At 45.6% G+C, this 19,600-nt stretch overlaps 1 protein-coding gene across 4 annotated transcripts; it reads right to left on the bottom strand.

The window, feature by feature from the left end:
* Positions 1-715: 715 nt before the first annotated feature.
* Positions 716-18,420, bottom strand: MPI (mannose phosphate isomerase). Of its 4 annotated transcripts, XM_074296954.1 has the most exons (10): positions 18,261-18,420; positions 17,503-17,577; positions 13,950-14,256; positions 6,345-6,472; positions 4,750-4,947; positions 4,006-4,147; positions 3,415-3,597; positions 2,455-2,628; positions 1,701-1,909; positions 716-1,495 (listed from the first exon to the last, which is right to left on the bottom strand). In XM_074296954.1, exons 3-10 carry the CDS (start codon positions 14,101-14,103, stop codon positions 1,280-1,282), a joined length of 1,404 nt encoding a protein of 467 aa, XP_074153055.1. In that variant the 5' UTR covers positions 14,104-14,256; positions 17,503-17,577; positions 18,261-18,420; the 3' UTR covers positions 716-1,279. The 4 variants fall into 4 exon arrangements, with proteins under 4 accessions (XP_074153055.1, XP_074153054.1, XP_074153053.1 ...); XM_074296953.1 differs by lacking the exon at positions 17,503-17,577; XM_074296952.1 differs by lacking the exon at positions 17,503-17,577 and having other exon boundaries at positions 13,950-14,187; positions 18,276-18,419.
* Positions 18,421-19,600: the final 1,180 nt, after the last annotated feature.

Raw genomic sequence — 19,600 nt, forward strand, 5'->3', positions numbered from 1 at the left:
AGGGAATTTTCTCTTTTCTTCAAGCTAGCATTGTCTGAAGTGCTGAGAGTTGGTGTCTTGCCCTGATCACCTGGCCAGTCAGAGGAGAAGAGAAAATTGAACACAAGTCTGCTGGGCCCTGACAGGCCCCTTGACACACATCTGTCGGGCTACATGACATCACAAAGGCCCCCAAAGCTAGGGATTTTTTGCTTGTACCCATTCCTGATTCCCCCCACCATTACCAACTAGCAAGGGCCTAGCTCCTGTCCATTTCTCCTGTGTCACCTCAGATGGCTGGATTCAGCCTAGGCCCTGTGAATGGCAGCTACAGGATTCTCCTGCCACCCATCTGCCACTCCTCTGAGCTTCCTAGGACTCCCCAGCATGACACCCACTGCTTGTTGAACCTCACAAAAGGTCTGAAGTCAAACTGAAGCCTCAGTTCTGGCATCTTGGAAATTAATGTCCCCATTCTTCCATCCCCTGGCTGTTATGTTAAGTCACCACAGGGCAGGCACCTCCCTGGTCCCAGTGGTAATTTTTTTGAGAGTTCAGACCCCCCTAGGGAACCCATTACAGGAAACCCAGATTCAAGCCCCCTCATCAGATCCTGGCTGGCCTAGCTTGGTCCCTCAACAGCTCTGTGAGATGCTGACCTGCATCGACAGAAGTTCCTCCTGTGGATGTTTAAGGTCAAAATCAAGATAACACAATCAGGAACACCACAGGGAACTAGTGTGTCAACTCAACAGATGCTTGTTGGAAGTTTGCTAGAAACAGAGAGCTCTACCAAGGGTCAGACGAGGAAACATGCCAGATGAGGCAGGACTAGTTGTGGGGCAGCCCCCATTGCTGCAGAAAGCCCCAGGGTCTGCCCCAGAGAGGCTTGCTGCACGCTGCTGGAGAGCGTGCCCGCTACTTGCCTCCTACAGAGTGAAAGGCCTTGCTGCAGTTTCTGAGCATCAGCCCCAGCAGGCCCAGGGTCTTCAACAGTGGCGCCCCAGGCCACATTAAGTCGTCACTATTACCTTACAGGTGGACAGCGGCATCCCCCCACCCCAGTCCAGCATCTTGGAGGGGCATTCAGCATGTGCTTACATCCCTCCAGAGAGGGCCGCCCCCCCACCCCTATAACTGTAGAAGTAGTCCCTTCCCCACTCCTGCAGAGGTGCTGGTGGTTTCTGGAGCTAGGTAAGGAACACCGCTGGCATGATGCTTGGGCCTACTTTCTTGCAGCTGCTCAGACACACATCACAGGCCTGATTGGAGACCAAGGGGATTACTATGGCGAGGTGCCCTAGAGCACACAGCAGGCCCGGAACATCACCATGTCTTCCTCCGGATCAATTTCCAGATGGAGAGACTCTTTGGCTGCAATGAAGACCACAGTACCACGCTGCAGTTGGAGAAAGTTTTCTGGCCCCGTGTTACCCTGGGCTTTGCCCTTCACCACAAGGAGGATGCTGGCTGACTCGATGTTAGCAACCATGTAGAAATGCACAGAGGCAGGAACCTAGGGGAAGAGAAGCATGTGAAACCAAGATGGGATCGGGGTCCGCCAGTGCCCTGACCTCAGGTCTGGCCTTGACCCAGATCAGAGGAGCACCACCTGAGGGTCCAGTAACAAGCTTTAATAAGATGGCCCATATAAGTTCATGCACAAAGGTAGCCAGTGTCTGACCTGGGGATACCAGAGGGTCCAGGATCCTCCAGCTTACCTTGATGTGTAAAACGATGAATTCAGATACAGGTGGATTATAGATGGAGACATAAGGGTCGATTTCATCAGGCATAGGATGAAAGAGTTTTGAACTGCTTGGGGCTGGAGTGTAGCTGAGCATGTCACACAGGGTTTTCACATCAATGAACTTGGGTGTCAGGCCGGCCCGCACTGTATTGTCTGAGCACGCCATACATTCCACACAGTCTAGGAAAGGTGGACACACTGGTCAGGCTACCTGATTTCCCCTATCCCCTAGCATTCTCTCTCTAGAAGCCAGAAGACAGATTCCCTGACTACCAAGCTCTTGCCCCAGCACCCAATATTCGAACCACTAGCTATCCCTGAGACATCCAAGCCCCCTATCCTTGAAAAAGGCATCCCCTTTCCTCATGTGAGAATTACTCATGGGAAGTGTTTGCTAACAGGCCCTTTACCCCTTCACTGTCCAACTTTATTTTAAGATGAATATCAAACTTGGGGCCTGTGAGCCCCAAGATTAAAATACAACTGAGAAATGTTTAACAAAATGAAATTTTGTTAGTTAAATTGGTTATTTATAACCTTATAGTTGTTATAAACCTCATAGTTAAATGTGATTTTTAGGTCAACATATGGCCCCTAGGAAGTTTGACAGCACTACAAAGCCATTACCTCTGAGAAGCACCTGCACCTTTCTCATATTTGAGCATATGGCTCTCTTGCCAAGACCCTGTGGAACAGGAAGCCGGCCCAGAGGCCTGTCCACTTACCTCCACTTAGGTAAGCATGGGGCTCATTGGCCGCCAGGAAGATGGCCTCCCCTGGTTGTAGCACTATCATGTTCAGGAAGTAGATGACAAAGCAGCCGATGTCACCAGGATACTGCTCATGAAGCTTCAAGAGGAGCTCCCCGTTACTGCTGCTCACGTCTTTCCCTTCTGCCACTAGATAGGAAGAAATGCAGAAGCAAGAGTGCCCCTTTAATCTTGGTGATTTGGGGCAAGATGTTTAAGCCCCGATTTCCTCTTCTGTCAACTGGAAATAACTAGCAGTACTCCAGCTTCACAGAGCTGAAATACAAATGAGATGCTAGGTTTTGTGAACTGTCAAACAGGACAAAGATAAGCTATCCCTGTGGGCAAGAGGAGTCGGGGAGGATTTGGTGGGGGAGACTTAACACAAGATTTCCCTAGACCTAAGGGATAAGAGAATAGCATGAGGAAGATGTGTTGTGCTGGCAAGGACAGGCCCAGGAGGTGAGCTCTGGATGCCAATGTCTTGCGCTAGTTAGTCTCTTGTTCAGTATGACTTAGCTCCCTAAGGAAAGAAACAGCTTGGGTCCTCTTAAGAACTGAGCACAAGAGGCTCCAAGGCTTGATGGGTTCCTATGGAGCACCAGACTCTCTGTTCCCTTCCTCACAAGAAATGAAAAAGTGGATCAGAGAGACTGGGACAAATCAGTCCTGAGCACCTTAAGAGTTGCCTAGTCCATGAACACCACTTCCAATTAAATGCTACCTTAAAAGTTGTCTTGTTCAGTTAAGCTGCAGCTCTTGTTGAAAATGAAATAGCAAAGAGCCAGTGCCCACCTCAAATTTGGGCCCCCATTAGGAAAAAAAGATGAAGACCTCATTAGAGCATCCCAGTTCTCCCCCAGGATAATGCAGAGACATGGAACTGACTGGCCCAAGATGCAGACAGAGCCCACCGTGTTAGCAAAGCCATTCTACCTTCCTGAGAGATGCGCTTCACCAAGACACTGAGCTGTTGCTGAAAGTGCTGCTTGTTACTGTTCATCATTTGGGTGAAGCAGGTCCGAAGGGCAGAAGAGATTTCCTCAATGGACTGGCTGATGCTCAGCTCCATCTCTTCTATTGCCTTATTGGTGATCAGTGACCGGAACTCTGGTACTCCTGCAGGAAGAGGAGCCTGGAGGCCTGATACAGGAACTAGGCCTCTTTCCACCTGCCCTGGAAGGGGCAGGGAGAAGACCCCCACATTCCCATGGTCCTGGGACTGCTGGCACAAACCAGCCACAGGACATACTGCTGGCCAGCTTGGGGACTTTATTTCCTAGCCCCCTTCCTCAGGACCATCCATCCTGGGGCTCTTGGCCATCTCCATGTAGTGTTTGAGAGACACGCTGAAGCCTTAGAACTCAGGATTTGTATCCAGTACATCTCATCTGAATGGGTCTTCCAACTTTTTTAGAGGACCTTAAGATGGCTGCTACTCAGGTTCCCAGTAGTTCCCTTTTCTTCCATAGCTCCAGGCCTGCTCCCTTCCCCACCCCTCCATCCTAGTTTGTGACCAAGCCTTACTGTTAAGAAATCCCAGGATCTCCGGGATAGGCCGGAAGCCACATAAGGCCTGGAAAGGAGTGAGGGCAATGGCCATCTCTGGCTTATGGTTTATATCCGGGTAGTGTTCAGGAGCCTGGATATGAAGCCTCATTGCCAGTTCCTATAAAGGAGTCAGGGAGACAGAGCAGTAAACTTTAGGACCTCTGGCCAACTCCCTGGCCCAAAGGGCCTCAGCTGTCCCTTGGAGGCATTCCTGGACCTCTGCTCCCCCCGTGGCCATCTGTTTCTCCCCACATCCCACCCCAGTTGGGATCTAGGCATCTGTGTGTGGCTACATCCATATGCAGAGAGACTTGAGGATGACATGGGGACCCAGGATTTGACTCTCAGAGGATCTCCCAGCCTCATCTGAGAGCCAGGATACCTGAGTTCTGATATCTCCCCCCCCCCAATCATGCCTTTCAACTTTAGCTGCATCTCTCCATAAAGGGTCCCTTCCATTCTTTCAGGTCCTTTGGAATAGGTCTAGGCTATGGAAGGAGAACAGCAATAGCAGAGCAACTACATAGCCCTGGGTAGCCTGCTAGCCCAAACCAAGCCCCAGAGTTTTCAAACTGTGAGCTGTCATGTTACACTGGATTGAGTTTTGGGTTGAACTAGAAAGGTGAGGTCATTAGGGCCATAAGGCTGCCATCAGTGGACATCCTGAAGAAAATCTTTCTCTTTTCCCCCTTGTCGCTGGCCCTTGTGCTTATCTCCTACCTTATTGGGATGTGCCTGGATGGAAAGAGCCTTATTGACAGACAACACTTTGAAGAGGAAAGGCAGTTCTTTGTAGGTTTCTTTGACGGTGTCCCCCAAACAAAACAAATGGTTGTTGATCCACTCTCCTAGATCTTTCTCCAAGATATGAATATCAGGAATCTTAGCATTACCACGGGGGTGGGTTCCCATCCATAGCTAAACAAAAGATAATCGTTAATCAAACAGGGAAAGTGATGGTGATTTACTGTGGAGAGGATCAAGTCAATACTACAACCCCTTTTGATTCAATTTTTTAAACTGCTTGAGCCACATTTCTTTGTCCCCAAATTAAATTTGGAAGTTCATGAGTCCAGATGTTTACTTTTCCTTCTCCGAGTCAGTTTAAAATTCAATTGTCCCATAAATCATAATTCAGAGACTTGTGTCCACACATTTTACTGCCCATGTACAATTAAGAAAGATCTATGACCTTGCTAACATGCATTGTAAGAAGCAGGTGGGTGCCAGAATACACATTATCTCTGCAATATAGCTGGCTATCCTTCAAGCAAGTCTGGCCTGATACCCCTGTGACTAGCCATGCAGGTAGACAATACACCAATGAGCTTTCTCCTAGCAGATGGAAGGAGTGGTTGTTGCTAGCCCTGTATTCCATCATTTATAATACTAAAGAGCCCTCCTGTTCTTTCCAAAACCATATGAAGCCCCAATTCATGGTCTTTAGATTGCTTAAGGAATTGAGTGCCCTTTTATGGGTAATTGCTAGCCTTCCCAATAAACATAATGTTGCGTTTTAGTTTACCTTAATTGCAATTACACCACCATGACTATGCCCATCCCAAACTGAGCTCAACAACTTCCAGATGTCTATAGGTTGGAGTCATCCTGGAGTGTGTCAGGAGAATAGAGTTTGATCTGTCAGGCAGGCAACCACAGCATGGGGTTAAAGGGTCTGGGGATCTTGGCACTCATTCCTGGAGGTATCACCCTGAGCATATCATTTAACTTCTCTAGAATTCGGTTTTGACTTTTCTGCTGACATCACAGGTGGCTAGATTGATGGTGTCAAATTTTAGACATGGCAAAGATAAGGATTTTTATTAAGAGATGGGTCTTTTTGACTGTGCTGGTCCACTCCCCTTTTCCCTCCTGTGGCTCTAGCCTATTTCCCTGTCCAAGTTAAGTATCAAAATAGAGGGAATCAATAACTAGTATGAGGGTGGGTTTGTTTGTTTTTGCTGAGGCAGTTGGGTTTAAATGACTTGCCCAGGGTCACACAGCTAGGAAGTGTTAAGTGACAGACCAGATTTGAACTCAGCTCTTCCTGACTTTAGGGCTGGTGCTCTATCCACTGCGCCACCTGGATGCCCAAGAGTTTTGAGAGAAAAAAGGATTATCCTCTGTGTTTCATTTCCTTTCTGCTGGCAGAAAAAAAAAAATCGCATCTATTTCTGTCAATCTGTAAGCTCTGGGTGGGCTGGACTTCTTTCTATCACCTGCCAAAGAGGAGTGGGTAACCAAGAGGAGCTAATGGACCACAGGGCTGCTGGTACTTCTGGGCATGGCTCATCTGTAAGACAGGGCCTTCTCACCTCTGCATATGGCTCGTCCTCTTGAATTTGGACTAGTGGGTCACTGCTTGCCAACAACTGGGCCACTTCGCTGGAAAAGCCCAACTTCCCCCAGGCATAATGCTGAACAGGGCAGGACAGCAGGAACACTGCATGAAGAAGCAGAGGGTCAGCCCAGCCTTTGGAGCTTCATGGAAAGAAGGTGGGTTAGGAAGGCGCTGGCCATTTACGGGTCAGGCCCGGCACAATGTACAGCTGCTTTCACTGGCTCTCAGCAGAGGGAGGAGAAGGTACTCGAATTGTTTAAAATGTGCTTTTATCCTTTGGGGAGCTTGGATTTCTTTGGCAAACTGCAGAAGCCCAAGAACCCTTCCTCAGAATGTTTTTAATGGCATGAAATACACAGGATTACAAAGGAAACAAATTGTGTTGAAACAGTTATCAAAGGATCTTTTTCCAAAAAGTTCACAGAGCTCAGGTGAAGGAGCCCTGATTTATTTCCCTTCCCTGTAGCTTCAACTCCAGTGAACCAATGATGCTCTTTGGAGCATAAGGTCCCCTCAGAGAAGAAGATTGTTCCTATCTTCCTCTGCAGTCTCCCCAGTGTCCCATGGATGGGACAGGTGTGCAACTGTCCAATCAATAATAGCAGAAGGGGTCACAAAACTCTGCTTGCAGACAACTCCCCCCTCAGCCCTCATTGTCCTCCCTGTCATTACAGCCACACCACACAGTGGAAGAAGTCCAGATTTGAATACCAGCTCTGGCAAAAATTTTTCCTGGCGCCTCGGGCAAAGCACATTGATCCCTTAGGTTCTAAATCATGAGACCTTAGGCTCCAGATTCCTTCTCTAAAAAAGGTGGTTGGACTGCATAGTCTGAAAGGCCTCCTCACACTAATATATTCCATGGTGATCATGACCTGGTTTGTCTTGTTCCCCAGGTCATGTATGTTGTTGTTCTTCCAGCTGTCCCATCAGCTCGAAAGGCAGACCCTGCCCACCCACATTGGACAATGCAAAGTATGGACAAGACCTTTGATTCTGGAATCAGGTGTGAAGAAAAGAATTCATGACTCTGGTGTTAAGCACAATGGGGGTGGGGGTGGGGTGCTTGCTTCCAGGATTTTTTTTTTTTTTAAACATCAATTATTTTTTTCTTTGTGAGAGTAAAGTCAGGAAGCTCTGGACTCAAGTTCTGCCTCTGCCAACTCCTGACTTTGGGCTCCTGGGGCAACTCTGCAGACTCTTTAAGATTGAAGAGAAGCTGCCTCCTATATTGATAGAAGGATTTCTTCAGTCTAGAATGCCCTAAACCACTGGATATCACAAGTCCAGTCTCCCAATCTTGGATTGTTTGTCACTTTTCCTAATCTCCTTTACCACTGAGCTACTCCCCTCGTCCTCCTAATGAGACTTTAAAAGATCTCATCACAAAGAACTCTGTCCTTTCAAATGACTTGTCCCCATTAACAGGCACTCTCATGAGGTAGGGAGCTCCTTGTTTCCTGCAGTAATTAATTAGAGGCTGGCTAACTGCCTTTGAGGGGCACTATGGAAATTCCATATTTTTAGAGCTGAAAAAATCTTCCTTGTAGACTGCTCTCATCCCGACTTTGTCCCACAGCTCACCTAGTCCGTTCAGACTCCTCAACCTAGAAGTCGAGGCTCTAGACACCCAAGCCTTAGTTTACCCTTCTGACTTTATCTCCCACCACTCCTCCCCTTTAGAGACTTGGCGCTTAAGCCAAAGGCTTTGTTCATTCAATTCTCAAGCATGAGCTGTTGCCCAGACTTTGTTCGCCACTATGAAGCTTTTAAGACCAAGAATGACCCTTGTATACCAGTCTGGGATCTCTTCCTCATAAAGCTTCTCTCACTGTGTAGTCCCTCCCCCATCTTAAATCCCAACCTGACCTTTTAATCCCAATTCAAGGGGTTTCTTCCAAGAACTCAACTTTGATTTCTTCCAGTATATAAATCACATTTCCCCCAGAATCTCACACTTACTGTATATTAACAGTTATAAGTGTCATCTTGCCCCTACTAGGCTATAATTTCTTTGTATGTAGGGACCATATGCTGTCAGAACCAGATTTTAAACAGATAACCCTTAAAAGGCCTTTCCAGTTCTTGAGAGCTAATGGTTTTTATCTCTTCCCTTAGTGTAGGATCTTTTCCCATTAATGAGTACTTTACCAAATACTTTCTGAAGATACTATTGAAAATATGAGACTCTGTTGTCGATAGGAAAAAGGGCAAGAGGATTTGGGTTGAAGTCCCATCTTTAAGGCATACTGTTAGTAGAACTTGAGGGAATACACTGATTATTTCAGCTCTAAGATTACAAATTATAAAGGTACTGACTTGCCCTGGTGCAGGGCATTTCTTCCAATTCAACATCCCTCTCAGAGACCCAGATGCTTTGGGGATCTCATCCCCTTGGTGAAGAAGCCTGATGAAGCCCCTTCAGCATGGCTCTTATCTGTATTCTCTTTTGAGTTCAAATTGGTCCAAAGGGCCTTCACCTCTGTAGATGGGGGAGCCAGCCTCCTGGCTATGGCCTCTCTCTACAGATCCACAGGAAGCCTCAGGAAGCAGATTGGATACCACCTGCAGGAGGCTGGCAGGCTTCCAGTATCTGAGTCACCTCCACATCTCAATGTGGCACCGGGCCGATTTCCTCCTCAGGATTTAAACATTTCAAGGTCTGACTGAAGGAGGCAGGCTCTGGAGTGGAGTAGGGGAGGCCCAGCTTCAGTCCATTTAGAGGAAGGAGCTGCAGCTTTCTCCTTTGAAAAGGGTCAGTGTGCTCTTGCTAAGGAGCAACCCCCAGGACTGAACAGAGAAATCAAAAAAACAAAAGTCATAGTACTGATTGTAACACTGGCTTAATGAACTCCTGGAGGGCATTGCCTTTGCCTCCTTTTGTTGCTCAGTATCTGACACATTGTAGGCACGTAAGAAATGTTTACTGTATTAATATCTATATTAATGAAAAACTTCCCTGTGTCGGGTTTCAACTCCACAGAACAAGTTCCCTCCTCTTCCCCCATCACCATCTTTACTTCCTCCTTGTGTGTGCTTTCCCTCTCGTAGGTTGTAAGCTCCATGAGGGCAGGGACTGGCTTTTATTAATTTTATCTCCAGCACTTGGACCATTGAGTGGTACAAAGGATAGAGTGCCGGCACTGGAATCAGGAAGATTCATCTGTTACAATGTCCAGACTAGCTCTCTGGAGGATCTCGGGGCCAGTCTTAGTCTTAGTGCAGGAGTGAAATAGGCAGGGGAGCCACTAGGAGGATGGTCAAAGATGCAATGTCTCTTATTTCCAGTCCTTTCGGTCCTTAAATACTTCAGTATGATTATATCATTACAGCACACTAAGTATGTGTGAACTAGAGAACCATCTCATCAATCACACTGAGCTAACCCTAATGTAAGTATCTTTGCTTCAAGTATACTTTTCATCCATTTATTTAGGTTTTTTGGACTAGGTGAAAGGAAATTCTTTGTCTCAATTGCTACTTAGCTATAATAGAGGAATGGGTGGGACCTCAGTCAAACTGAGCCCTGTAGAAGACAAAAAAAGGCCCAGGCCTCCCACTGCATCCAGGGCCATGTCTAGTCTTGATCTCTATTTGGTCACTGGCCCCAGATGACTTTGGAGGGGACAGTGAGGCTGGTGATCTTGCTCAGCCCCCCCCCACTTGAATCTAATTCACTTGGGACATTATGGCATCAGTTCCCTTTTCAACAAGGAACAGCAAACAAGCCGTAAAATGAGTTTAAGAAGGGAATGGCCAACCACTTTAGTATCCTTGCTTATGAGAACCTCAAATGGAGTCCAGGGGGAAATTGGACAACAGTGAACATGCCCAGCTCCTAGCACAAAGCTGGGATGAGCTCTTCAAAGTCGGGTGTGGTTAGTAGAAAAATTGATAAAAATTGATCCCTGAGGCAAAGGCACTGATAGAGATTCATTTATCTCCACGTTCCCATAGTCTAGGGAGACCTCCAGCAGTCTCACCTTGCCAAGCCCAGTCAGAAATCCCAGTCACGTCCCTGAGATTAAATTTTCCCTCTCAAATCTATTTATGGGCCATCCCATGGGCTGCTGCCCTCAGTTGGGTCAGTCTGTCTGGCCCCCCACCTCTTGGTATCTTTTCCCCCCATGCCATGTGGTAGCTCCCCTAACTTCTACCCCATTTCTCCTTACAGCTAGCTAATCTTTAGGGGGCCAAGTCCCTTTCAAGAGTTAGCCTGCCAGGTAAGGACATGTCCCATGGGGTGCTCTCTTTCCACTGGGTAATTGTGAGTTCCATGAGGAACTTGTCTTTCATATGCTTTCCCAATTCAATTTCCTATCTACCATTCCCTGTGACTATTGTATTCCATCATTTTGTAACTTCTCCCCTTAAATCTACCTTTTGCCAAAGAGAATGGCTATTGTGAATTCTTCACGTGATTGAACCCCAACTTTTGGTGCCTGCCATCTGGTGTGTATATCACATCAGTCGGCCCTTAACAGTGATTTAAGATTTGCAAAATGTTTAACAAATCTTATTTGATCCTCTTGACAACCTCGGGAGGTTGCCAGGTATGATCCCCATTTTACAGATGCTCACTGAGGCAGGGAGAGGGGAAGTGCCCTGGCAGTGCCTGGAGCCAGGTTCGAATTTAGATCTTGCTCACTCCCCAACCCTTAGCTGCATATGAGATGAGCGGGTGATCCCGCTCCAACGCAGACCCAGGTCCTACCCAGGCAGTGACAGCTTCCCAGCTCTGTTTCTTTATCTGTATATGGAAAATAATAATGGCTCCAGCTTCCCAACGCCGCTGGGAGATCAGGACGAGCAAATATTACTAAAGCGCTTCGCGAACCTTATTAAATGCTATCAAATACTGTTTTTACCCCAGCGGAGTGGGACCGAGAGAGACGCCCCGCCTCCCCGCGCCTTAGTTCCCCCACGTGTGCTATGGAAGCGGCCGGATTCTCTCCAGGGTCCATCCAGCTCTAAGCCCCAAACACCCTCGGAGTCCGGGACCGGAACACCCGTCCTGCACCTGTTTCCCCGGAGATTGGCTCCAGCCCTGCCCCGCGCCCAGCACTCCCTTCCCCTAGCCCTGGCCCCACTCCCACCTCCACTCCGTGGACTCTCAAGCCAAGCTAGAGCCTTTCCCCACCGAGTGCCCACTCCCTCCCTCGCTCCCCACTCCCGCCTCTCCGCGCCTTTAGGTCACCTCGCTGGTCGGCCATCGTCGCCCGGCTCCCGGTACGTCTGGATTTCCCTAGCGCCGAGTGTTACGTCATCAGTCTAAGCGCGGGGCCCTATGGGAAATGTATTCCGGACCTAGACAGCTCAGGAGACTTTTTAAGAGGCAACAGGAGGAGGAGAAAGTAAGGAGGAAAACGAGGGAGAGTAAGAAAAAGGAGGAAAGAGGAGGGAGGAAATAAAGATGGACGAGGAAGAGAGAAGGAGGGTGGGACTGTTCCATGGAGGCGTAGCTTTGGGGACCCTATACCCTGACCCTGGGATTTCTGTCGAAGACTCCCTGTAATGAAAAATGAAGAATCCTAACTAGCATTTAGAAGAGTGTAAGTAGTGTTTCATTTATTTCTCACCACAACCGGGGGAGGTAGATAGTATGTTATTACTGTATCATCCCTATTTTACAATTGGGGAAACTGAGGCAGTTAGGTGAAATGCATTGCCCTGGATTATGCATCTAGTAAGTGCCTGAGGCTGAATTTGAATCCTGCTCTTCCAAGATCTGAGGCTATATGCACTTTACAATTTAGCTGAAGGGGGGGGGGGGGAAGCATTTAGGAAATGTTGACTATGTTCAAAGCCCTGTGCTAAGCTTTGGGAGTATAAGTTGAAAAGTGATATAATATTGTTTGTCTTCTCAAGGGTGGTGGAGGAAAGGGAAGTAGAAAATTTGGACCTCACAATTTTAAAAAATGAATGTTAAAAACTTTAAAATTAATTGGAGAATGTTTAGTGAAATGTTTTTTTAAAAAATTAAAAAAAGTAATAGAGTCCCTTTTCTTAGGAAACTTGATGGACCTGAAATCAGGAAGACCTAGATGCAAAACCCATTTAAATAATGATCAGCTTTGTAACCATGGACCAGTCCACATGGACTACAAGTTATCTGTAATATGGAGTCAATATGTCCCAGAATTTTTGTGAGGACCAAATGAAAGCATAATTGTAAAGCATTTTGCACATTTTAAATTGCAGTGTAAATGCCGATGAGGTCCTGAATAATTACTTCCTGGGATAGGCAGGAAGAATATTCTGATAATCAAGATCAGTTTAGTTCTGTGATCCCACCCTCAGAAGGTAATCCAATCCAAAATCCAAGTTATGGCTAATCCCTTAGACTTAATTTTCCTTATAAAACAGTTTATGGTCCATGGTTTTGCTAGTGTCCTCCTTTGGGTCAGCTGGCCTGGACACTGTCCTTTTCCTAGTCCCTTCCCCATGCCACGTGGTATCCCTGCTATATATACTTTCAAATCCACTTCTCTTTATAGCTACCTCTTTTGGGGTGCTTAGTCCATTTCAGGGTTTAGCATTGTAATTGCTAAGAGACATGCCCCAACTTCATGGGGTTTTCCTTTTCTCCTGAAAAATTGTGAGTTCCTCTAAAGAACTTGTCTTTTATATGCTCTCCTACTCTTTCATATTTATTATTCCAGGTGTCTATTATATCCCATCACCCTGTAACCTCTTCCCTTAAATCTACCTTTGGCCAAAGAGAAGAGCCATTGTGAATTCTTCACATGACCAAACCCTGACATTTGGGTCCTACCTTCATCTAGTGTCTACCTCAGCCACATCAAATATTGACTATTGATATTATTTTAATGGGAGAGCAAAGCATCTAGCAGGATGGAAAGGTCTGAGGGCCTTGAGCATGCATTGCCTCATCTTTTCTGTCATTTCCACTGATCCAATCATACATTTCTAATGTGGACTTGAAGATGCTAATGTCTTTTTTTATTATTACGGGTCTTCAGGAGCTGTGGCCATGGCTAGAAGAGAAGCCAGGACACATCTCCATTGGGCTTGTTCCCCAAGCTGAAGGCCGAAGCAGGGCTGCTGGTTTAGGTGGTGCCACCTCTGCCAGGGCTCTGAAACTCACCTGTCTGCTCAGCACCTGGTGGTTGGTCAGTAATTGGTAAGGGTGGTGGAGGAAGTGGGGCCTTTCTTTCCTTAATGTTGAATGGGAGCCCAGCGGTCTAGAAGCATCGCTGTTCCCAAGGTTCCTGGATTCTGCCTGGAATTCTCTTCCCCCAGAAGAGATGGTAATCCATATGATGACATTGCTCCTATGTGCTCAGTAGGGTACTGCTGCTTCAGCTAGGCTTGCTTGCCAACCGTGTGATGTTTCCCAACTCCTCTAAATCTAGTACCTTCTATTGATAATCTCTAATTTAACGGATCTTTATCTTTTTCCTACATAGTTATTTGCAAGTTGTTGTTGTCCCCCCCAGCCATCTCAGCCCTAATCCCCAGAATGTGAAGTCCTGGGAAGCAGGGACTGTTTTTTATCTTTCTTTGTAACCCCAGTTCTTAGCACAGATTTGGGCACATGGCAAGCTTATTGACTTACTTGATTGTAGATAGCAGTGGATGGAGTTAACTGGTTCCTCAACTACCAGTTTACTTCCCCAGGTGATGGCTTCGGGAACTGGAAGCAAGTCTGATGATCCGGAGATAATGCTATTCCCATAGCTCTTGGGTCCAAGGAGTTGGTCTGTTTTCATCAAAGTCCCAAGGGAGGTGGTCCTTGAGGTGGTGAAACCTTGTCGGACCCAAGCTGCCTCCTGCTTCTCTCTTGGTTTGTCTTGCTATTGTGAAAAGGGACATCTCATTCAATCAATAATATACTCAGCACATGTGATGTGTCCAGCCCTGTGCTAAAAATTTAAAAAAATAAATCAGACAAGTGTTTATTAAATGCCTACTATGAGCTAGGGATTGTGTTAGGTACAGGGGATACTTAGATTTTAAAAAGCTTTATACCCGCTCTCAAGGAGGTTATGGTTTATCTGGGGAACTCCCACTGTTCCCTTAGACCAACCTTCCATTTTAAGACAAGCTAGTCTACCTTATCCCCCTTTCACTCTTTCCTCCTTTGCAATTTTCTGGAATGTCCTCACAGGCTTCTCTCTGCCTTCTCAATGGAACCACCCCCTCTTGTAAGGATCCATTTCAAGCCCATTTTCTCCCAGAAGCCTTCTTTCCTTGTCATGGGCAGGACACCGGTCCACCTCTAGATTAAGTTAGATGTGGGAGGACTGCCGAATTGGTTCTCTCCATATTCCCTCTCTGGACACTAGATGGCGGAGTGGACAAAACCCTTGACTTGCCTGAGGAAGCCTCCTCTTCCCGAGTTCAAATTCAGCCACAGAAAATTACTAGCTCCTGCATGCAGTAGGACTTGAGTTCAAATCCAATCTCAGACAGTTCTCACTTCCCAGCTATGGGCAAGTCACTTAAACCCAATAGCCCTCCCCCCCCCCAAAAAAAAAAAAAAAAGAAAATTACTGTGTAATAATCCTGGGTAATAATCACTTTATCTTGTTGACTTCACTCCTCTGGGAAGAGAATGGCAAATCACACAGTATTTCTGCCACAAAAGCCCCATAGGAGTGCAAGAACAGTTGGACATGATTGAAACAAATAAAACATCTCCTCTCAACTGTCAGCCCATCCTAGGATATACAGTCAGTTCTCACTTATCTTCAGCATGATGTAGAGAAAACCTGCTCCTTATCTGGAGTTAAAGGGCTGGAATCCCGGCTGTTACTCATCATCCCATGACCATTCCCAGAGCTATAAGACTCGGTGACATCATTTACAAAAGTGCAGTGTGGTAGTGGGGGAGGGAATGTTGGGAAAACAGTCATCTGATAGTCTCTCTCTCCTAGTAATTCCAATGGCACTTAATGACCGTGTCCAGTATAAGCTGAGTGAGCTTTTCTTGTGTACTGCTTTTTTCGTTCACCCACTTGATTTTAGATTTCTTAAGAGCAGGGAGAGTATCACAACTCTGAGGTGGTAAATGGCAGCTAATAAGTGCTAGAACAGAGATTGAAGTCATAAAGGTTGAAGGGACTGCTGAGATCAACCTGGGAATGTGCCTCTCCCCTATAGTATAGACAAGCAACAAGTACTCCAGTGTTATCCCAGGAGATGATACCTGGGAAGTGCTTAGTGCAGTGTCTGATACATTGTAGCCACTAGAAAGATACTTTGTTTCTAATAACACTTCAGGCTTTTTAGTGTGTGGCTTTGGACAGCTAGGACAGTTAGGTGGGTACCAAGGTAAGCTGGGCGCTAAAGTGCATAGACTTGCAGAGTGTAGACTCAAACTATAGCCCAAGGGCCAGATGCGGCCCGCTGAGGACATTTATGGGGCCCGCTGAGTTATGACAAATGGGCTGAGGGGCGGAGACAGTGTAAGCTTTTGTTTTTACTATAGTCTGGCCCTCCAACAGTCTGAGGGACTGTGAAAGGGCCCCCTATTTAAAAAGTTTGAGGACCACTGAGCATTGGATCTGGAATCAGAAAGATCTGAATTCCAATCCAAGTTTAGAAACTCCCCAGCTGTGTGACCCTGGGCAACTTACTTAATCCTGTTTGCCTCAGTTTCCTCATCTGTAAAATGAGCTGGAGAAGGAAATGGCAAATCACTACCAAGAAAATCCCAAATGGGATCACAGAGGGCCTGAAACAACACTTTCAACCTCGGTTTCTCCAAGATTTTCCTGTAAAATGACGGGGGTTTGGAGCAGCTAGATTGTACAGTAGATAGAGCACTGACTTGAAGTCCTTGAAGGACTTAAATTCAAATCCTACCTCAGACACTTAATACTTCCTATTTGTGTGACCCTGGCAAGTCACTTAACCCCAATTGCCTCAACAGAAAGAAAAAGAAAGAAGGAAGAGAGATCTTTAATAAAATGATGAGAGCAACAGAGATCTTTAATAAAATGACGGGGTTGGACTAGATGGTCTTGGAATCTTAGTTTTTCTCCCCTCTTTCATCAAATCTCACTAATCCCACCAGAATCCAGCAACTTAAATACCAGCTCCTCCCCATCTCCATAGTTCTTTTTTTCTGTATTCCTCCTGCTGGTCATTTCTTACAGAGCAATAATATTCCATAACCTTCATATACCACAATTTACCCAACCATTCTCCAACTGATGGACATCCATTCATCTTCCAGTTTCTAGCTACAACAAAAAGAGCTGCCACAAACATTTTGGCACATATATGTTTCTTTCCGCTCTTTAGTATTTCTTTGGGATGCAGGTGGCATTTTCTATCTAAAGTCTATTGAGATTGCCTGTGTACAGACATACACCCAGCTACAACATATGTGTGCTTACTGAGAAGGGGGAAGCCTTCAGAGGTGATTTTCAAGTATTTCTATAGTCTCTTAGCTCACACCAGAAGTTGCACAGCTCATCTCCTGAGTTTGGAAAAACCCTTCTTCCTCACCTTTGCCTTGTAGAGTCCCCAGCTTCCTTCTAACCACAAGGGCAGATGCTTCCTCCTCCAGGAATTTCCCAATCTCCCCAATCATCTGTGCTCTTGTCACTTCCCAAATTATATTCAAGCAGCATTTATCTTATATCTTATCTATGTATGCATATTGTTTCTCTCCAGCAGAGCTATAAGCTCCTTAAAAAAGCCAGATCCATTTTGCCCCCACTACCTAGCATAGTACTTGGCACATAGTAGGCATTCAGTTGTTGAACTGAATTTAATCTCTTCTGACTAGGGGCTTCCAAATATCTGGTATGTATTTTCTACTTCAATACAAAGGGATTCTTTGGCCCATCAGTGCCATTACTGGGTCTGTATCCCAAGGAAATCATAAAGCAGGGAAAAGGAACCACTTGTGCAAAAATGTTTGTAGCAGCTTTCTTTGTGGAATCGAAGAATTGGAAAATGAGTAGATGCCATCAGTTGGGGAGTGGCTGCACAAGTTGTGGTATATGAAGATAATAGAATATTATTGTTCTATAAAAAATGATGAACAAGCTGATTACAGAAAGGCCTGGAAAAGTTTTCATGAACTGATGCCGAGCAAATGAGCAGAATCAGGAATATATCGTATACAGTAACAGCAAGATTATTCAATGACCAACTATGAAAGACTTGGTTCTTCTCAGTGACTCAGTGATCCAAAGCAATCCCAATATACTTTAGATAGAAAATGCCACCTGCATCCAGAAAAAAACAAAACAAAACAAAACAAAACTATGGAGATTGAATGTAAATCAACACATGATATGTCCATTATTTTTTGGGTTTTTTTTTTCCTCTCATGGTTTTTCCCTTTTGTTCTGATTTTTCTCTCCCAACATGATTCATAAAGAAAAGTGTATTTTAAAAAGTTAACATACATGTATAACCAAAAAAATATATTTTTTTAAATGCAGGGGGATTCTCTAAGCAAGGATTCTTAACCTGGTATCTGTAAAATTTTGTATTTAAAAACAAAATTTTTTTTGATAACTATCTCAATATAACTGGTTTCCTTTTTAAATTATATGGATTTTATTTTGTGCATTAAAAGCATGGTTTTGAGAAGAGTTCCATAGGCTTCCCCAGTCTGCCAAAGGGGTTCATGGCACAAACAAGTTTAAGAACACCCCCTTTAAGGGCTGGAGAATGTGACCCACCCCTCTTCCTCCATTTCCTCTTACACAAGTAGCCTGGAGACATCAATACCCTCTATTAGTCAAGCTTAACACTTGTAGAATTCTGAGCCCTCTCTTTCTCCCACCCTATAGCCCCTCTCCTCCCTGCCTTCTGACCACCTCCTTCTAGGACCACCCCAATCTCTATTTTGCTCATTCCTCCACATGCCTCTATTCTGGCTGCCTTTGGATTTCCTGCTCACCTATTGGATGGGTACCTCCATTCTGTGTCTCCACAGGGGACCCTTGAAGGAGCTGGTATAGAAGTCCTTTATACTCCATTCTGCTCATCCAGCCCAAGTCTCATGAAGCTCCATCCCCCACATGACGTCTTTTAAGCCAGTTGGTATTGAATAAATATTTAGGGCTGGCTTGATGATTGATAGAGCTGTTGATAATTGACAAGCTGTAAATCAGTACATGAGGACAAATGAGTGAGGACTTGGTATCTTGCAAGACTCTAAACTCCAGGCTATCACCCATTCTTCCTTAGACCCTCCCCCTTACAAGGCCCTGAATTTGCTGGGGCAGCAGTTTCTGAACTCAAACTTGCATGCAAGACAGCTCTGATATATGCTCCTGTGGTAGCTGCATAAGACAGAAGAGAAGTCATCTGCAGGGACCATGGACTTTTCCTGGGATGCATCTTATCTCAGGAAAGGAAGGGAACTTTAAAGTGCTAACACTTGGCATTTAAAGCCTTTCTGCCTTTCTAGCTTCATGTCCCATTGTTTTTCTTCCTATTACTAAAAAGCAGGATGATGATGTATACAGAATTGGCTCTACTGTTTTGAAGAGCTTCAGGATCTGCCTCTGACACTGTTTTAGGCTCAAATCTTCCAGAAACAACTTTGGTTTAACGTTGATACAAATTTAAAGAGAGATGTCCACATTGGCATGTCCCTCTTGCATAAAGAGGTATGACTTTGTTCCTTTAACATTTATAGATATAAAACAGGGGTTCTCAAACTACTCGAAGGGCCAGATGTGCCCCTCCCCCTTTATGGCAAATGGGCTGAGGGGCAGAGACATGACTTTGTTCCTTTAACAAAGAGATATGACTTTGTTCCTTTAACATTTATAGATATAAAACAGGGGTTCTCAAACTACTCGAAGGGCCAGATGTGCCCCTCCCCCTTTATGGCAAATGGGCTGAGGGGCAGAGACCGAGGGTGAGCTTTTGTTTTTACTATAGTCCGGCCCTCCCACAGTCTGAGGGACAGTGAACTGGCCCCTAGTTAAAAAGTCTGAGGACCACTGGATAAAAGGAAGAAAACCAAGAAAATCCAATTGCACGTCCAAAGCCTTTCATACCCGGCCCTCTCATATCTTTCTAGTATTTTTACATTTTACTCCTCCCCATACACCCTGGAATCTGGAATAATAAAACTACTAGGATAGATGCTAGAAGTGTTAAAACTCCTCAGTGTCACCATTCTGTGCTGTTCCTCACAGAAGACCCGCAATGTTCTAACTGCAGCTTAGCATTTTCACCTTCCATCCCCACATCTGGAATTCTCTTCCTCCTCATCTCTGCTTTCTG

The sequence above is a fragment of the Sminthopsis crassicaudata genome, chromosome 2 (genome assembly GCF_048593235.1).
Source record: "Sminthopsis crassicaudata isolate SCR6 chromosome 2, ASM4859323v1, whole genome shotgun sequence".
NCBI classification, from domain to species: domain Eukaryota; kingdom Metazoa; phylum Chordata; class Mammalia; order Dasyuromorphia; family Dasyuridae; genus Sminthopsis; species Sminthopsis crassicaudata.

Coding starts and splice junctions, on each gene's coding strand:
- MPI (XM_074296952.1), bottom strand. Junction 6,473..13,949: donor CCACTGCTATCTACAATCAA/GTAAGTCAATAA, acceptor TTCTTCATGCAG/TGTTCCTGCTGTCCTGCCCT. Junction 1,496..1,700: donor TCATCGTTTTACACATCAAG/GTAAGCTGGAGG, acceptor CTCTTCCCCTAG/GTTCCTGCCTCTGTGCATTT.